The following is a 4,730-nucleotide window of genomic DNA, read 5'->3' as shown; positions in this document are numbered from 1 at the left end:
AGTGTTCCACAAATATATGTAGGAAACTAAGAAATCAAAGGGCTTTAGTACTTGATAGTACATGCAAAATACATATATCCCATTCTTGGAGTTCTCTCTTTCCACTTGAAATTTATGATTTAACACAATATCCATATTTAGAAGACATGAAAATTTCAATCAATGCTTACTCTTTGACAAGCCCAACTTGGGCCAATGATTTGAACTCACACAATCATCCAAAAAGTCAAATTCGACATGCTAGTAATGAATCAAAAGCTTAACTGCATTAGTGTTATACCTATAGGATTGGAGCCATTTTCAAATCATGGATCAATGAAGAAACAACAAGGAGCAACGTGTATTGCTTCACAATCACTATTTTTTTTCTTTATGCGATGTTTTCTAGGAGTTTATTTGGGTGAAGCCCCCAAAACAAACCCTAATCACAATAATAAGCCTTTCTTACCACATCTCTTTTATTCTACTAATATTTCACATTTATAAAGAGCAAGTAATGCATCCTTTTTCATTAAGTATCCCAGAGTGCTTCATCACTTGTTGGAATAGTCGTTTGTCATGATGGGTAAGGCAGTATCTTTGGTTCTCTCAAGATCAACAGTCCTTGAGAAATTGCGTATAGTATGTTACCAGACCTGACTGATCACCTCACATGAGCACCTCAAGCTTCCGAACTAGAAAACTCTCATGAGCAACCATGGCATGCCTGTACTCAAGCTCCCAAGTGTTCCTTTCTGTGGTTGCATGACCATTCCAGTACTTTGTGGAAAGGGGCGAATGCAATGGCTTCTTTCACACTCGCACATTTCGACACAGTTTTCGTCCATGCGCTCAAATGAGGGCATTCTCTCTCAGCTGGTAGCTTAAAGCTGCCAATCTCTTCAAATACCTTGAGCCATTCTATATAAGATGCAAGGGTGACATCGACCAAGCCTATGGAATCGCCTCCGTAGTAGGGCTTCCCACCGCTCAAGTCTTGCAAGACTTTGTCTAGCGTGATGAAGACCTCCGTCAAGTCTTTCGTAGCTTTATCTTGATCCTCGCCTTGGCATCTTAGAATCCGAGCGCCTGCATCATAGATCTGTTATGCACCCAACACCACCCCATTATTACTTGTAGCAGACGACTTCTACTGCGAATCTAACCCTGGAATCTAGCTTCTTAAAGAAGCACCATATACTTCCGGCATGCTCTTCTCTTGATTCGACAGGGTGCAGACTGAAAACAAGATTGCGAAGTTCGAACTACTATTGTAGACAACTAAAATATCAATAATCAGACCTTCCCGTGCTCACCTTCTTATCGACAAAGTCTGCCCAAAAGCGCGCCTGTGCTCGTTCGTAGGGACCCTCCGGAAGCAAACTCTTCGAGGGCCACACTTCATCGAGGTATTGAAGTATGACAAGCGACTCGGAAAGGGGCTTCCCGTTGTGGATCAAAACGGGGACCTTCGTGTAAATTGGATTGGACTCCAGCAGCAACTGGGTTTTACTGTCCAAGTCCTGCTCCAGGTACTCAAACTGGATTCCTTTCTCTTTAAGGGCGATCAGCACATGATGGCCGAACACGTTGAACCATTTGCTGAGGAGTTTGATGCTGTCGGAAGGCATGGCGTGATGAAGGAGCTGAACACTGAGCAGAGCTATGGAAGCGACTGGGTAGCTTGGAGGATGCACGACATATTTGTTTGAATGTACGCACCATTGAAGGAAGCCTTTCAATGCGAACATTCACTTTTGAGGTTCTCTTTAGTCAACCATAACACAAATTTTCAACTACACCCTTGTCCTTATAGCGACTTTTGGTTGTACCACGAGGAAAAAGAAATTTCAAATTCCAATTTTCAGTGACAACAAAAAATACTAAGAAAATATTAATGAGAGCTTAAGGAAGCTCTTGCCTCTCCAAGAGCATTTCTCTCTAACTTCACTATGACTTACAAATGGCTTCACTAATCTAGGTGCAACTAGTGATGAAATTCTAGCAACACCCTTCTTTTAAAACTTAAATTACAAGATATTTTCACATGAAAAGGAAATTTCAAATTCCAATTTTCTTTGGACAACAAAAAACACGTAATTAAATATTTTATATATTATCTTGAAGTTCAAAGCATCATTCCATTTTTGTATTTAAAAATCCATACAAAAATAGGTAAATGCTAAAAAGTCAAATCATCTTCCCATTTCCAATATAAAAATGGAAGATCAGTGTTCTCAATGCTTTTATTCTCTGGATTGAGGAAATTCTATATTTAGATAAAAAGGAGAGAAGCAGAACGCTTCAACCCCCTTAAGTTTTGCAATATATTTTTGCATACAGGGCTCAAGCTCAACAATTGTAGCTTAGCCTAAGGTTCAACATTTTTCTGGCATAGCTAGGGGTTGAAACAATACTTGTGTAGAATAAATATGCCTAGCACATAACTAGAAACACAGGAGGCCCGATATCCAACAATATTAACACCACCAAAACCACAATGTGCCACCCAAACCATAAGCAAAAATGCATGGCCACAATAGGAATTCTACAAATTTTTGTCTCAAACCCAAATGAGAGCCTTAAATCCTAACATTCACCTTTACAAGAAGCATTGTTAAAGACCCTCTAAGAAATGATCTACTAAAGAATCCATGCTGAGATTTAGTGTTTCCCCCTAGGCAAAGACAAGAAGTATATAAGCAAGGTAAAATTATAACGCAAAAGCTGACAAGTTTGTTGTTTTGCAATCGGGAACTGCAAAAAATCATAGATTCAGAGAAGAGTTGCAATTGAATATTCTTGCTTTTCGACTCATTAGAAGCATGATCAAGGTTTAAAGAGTCATCTAAGCTAAGAGGTTATCTCCCCCTTCAATGTTTAATTGGCAGTGGTTGGCTAGGGGGCTCATTCGGTCCAATGCCTCCTGTAGGGAGGAGTTAGCAAAATACTTGTCGATTTTGTTGTACCAATTTCTGGGTGCTTGCTTTAAGCTGTAGAGACTTTTCTTGATATGGCAAACCAGATTCTCTTTCCCTAGTTTAATATAACCTTCTGGTTACTGCATGTAGACTTCCTCATCTAGATGACCATTGGAAAAAGCATTCTTGACATCTAGGTGTGGTACACATTCCATCTACTGAGTGTGGCTAGTGATATCAAGAACCATGTGGAATCCATCTTTTCTATTGAAGCATAAGTCTCATCATTATCTTGACCATATTGTTGTGCAAATCTTTTGCAACCAGTCTAGCCTTGTATCTTTCAATGTTTCCATCTAGATTGTACTTCACTTTGTAAACCCATTTGTTTGCTATGGCCTTCTTTCCTAGTGTTCTTGTACAAAGCTTCCATTTCTTCATTCATGTATGAATTAAATCAAGAATACATCATGCTTGAGAGGTGTGGGTCAACGTTTGCTTGGGTGTAGCCAATTGCGAAACTATTTTCGGGGCCATTTTGGGACCATGATGTGATGCATTAGTGGGTGAGATTTTGAATTTTGCACGGACCTGCGCTCTCGCCATAATTTTTTTCGGCATCATGATTTCTGCACTGGCATAATAATGAGACACAATCTTATCATTATCAATAGTATAGAGCTTGACACATGGCGCTATATGCATTTACTCATGAGCATAGAGACTGTTTGTCTTCCTCAGGCCTGACTACATCACATAGCTTTTGCCTTGCCACATGTCATTGCACAGCTTCGCCATCTATCACTACACAACACAATCTTTTGTTGCATTGACCACCATATCGATTCAAATAATTATGTTGGCATGGAGCGACCACCATGTTGGCCTGACTACATCACAAAACTTTTGCCTTACCACCTATCATTGTGTAGCTTTGCCATCTATTGCTTCGAAACACAATCTTGTGTTGCATTGACCATCGTGTTGGTTCAAACAATGATGCTGGCATGGAGTGACTACCACATTGGCCTGTCCATAGCACAAAACTTTTGCCTTGCCACATGTCATTGTGCAGTTTCGCCATCCATCACTGAGCAACATAATCTTTTGTTGCATTGACCACTGTGCTGGCTCAAGCAATGATGTTGGCATGGAGAGACCAACACATTGGCATGAAGACCACCGTCGCATGTCAATCCCTAAAGGGGACCCCTCAAGGTCCTTATCTGCAACCACCGTGCTGGTTGTTGGAGCTGTTATAGTTCTAAAACAAGGAAAATATAGTCTTATTTTGGAGCTATTTTAGTCCTATTAGTCCTTGTGCAACAATTTCTCAACCACCGCACTAGTTCTTGGAGCTATTTTAGTCCTACTAGTCCTTGTGCAACAATTTTTGCTAGTTCTTGGAGCTATTTTTGTGCTATTTTAGTTCCAAGCTAAGAACAATGTAGTCCTATTTTAGAGCTATTTTAGTCCTTCTGCAATAATTTCTTGTGCAGCAATCACACCGGCTGCACTGGTTGCTAGAAAATTTCCTAAATGAGGGCATTTGTGAACCATTTTCACTACAGTAACATCAAAATTTTCAACAATTTCTTGTGCAACAATCCCTATGGTTGTAGTAAAATATAAACGAGGGCAGAAATATGCCATTTGTGCTTCTATAGAGCCACTTTCACTATCAAAATAACAACAATAGTTTTTGCAATAATGATACTACATTGAAATTGAAACAAAAGAAATTACATCCGATAGTTTTTGTGATAATTGTATTACATCGAAATTGAAACAAAATAAATTACTTCCCAAGCAAACATTTAACAAAAGAGA

The 4,730-nt window shown here is 39.4% G+C and overlaps 1 protein-coding gene across 1 annotated transcript; it reads right to left on the bottom strand.

Moving 5' to 3' along the window:
- Window positions 1–405: 405 nt before the first annotated feature.
- Window positions 406–1,692, bottom strand: LOC147897058 (glutathione S-transferase U20-like). Its single transcript, XM_087381768.1, has 2 exons — window positions 1,296–1,692; window positions 406–1,081 (listed from the first exon to the last, which is right to left on the bottom strand). Exons 1-2 carry the CDS (start codon window positions 1,608–1,610, stop codon window positions 713–715), a joined length of 684 nt encoding a protein of 227 aa, XP_087237894.1. The 5' UTR covers window positions 1,611–1,692; the 3' UTR covers window positions 406–712.
- Between the last annotated feature and the right edge of the window lie 3,038 nt (window positions 1,693–4,730).

The sequence above is a fragment of the Dipteris shenzhenensis genome, chromosome 11, assembly GCF_047967505.1.
Source record: "Dipteris shenzhenensis isolate YYH24624 ecotype China chromosome 11, Dip_SZ_1.0, whole genome shotgun sequence".
NCBI lineage: Eukaryota > Viridiplantae > Streptophyta > Polypodiopsida > Gleicheniales > Dipteridaceae > Dipteris > Dipteris shenzhenensis.
Note: the sequence above shows the minus strand (reverse complement) of the source record. Positions and strands in the feature narration are given on the sequence as shown.

What these genes read in the sequence shown, in the direction of transcription:
- LOC147897058 (XM_087381768.1), bottom strand. Translation starts at nt 1,610, where the DNA reads ATGCCTTCCGACAGCATCAAACTCCTCAGCAAATGGTTCAACGTGTTC. An exon ending in CAGACTTTGTCGATAAGAAG is followed by an intron (nt 1,082 to 1,295) that starts GTGAGCACGGGA and finishes GGTGCATAACAG; the next exon opens with ATCTATGATGCAGGCGCTCG.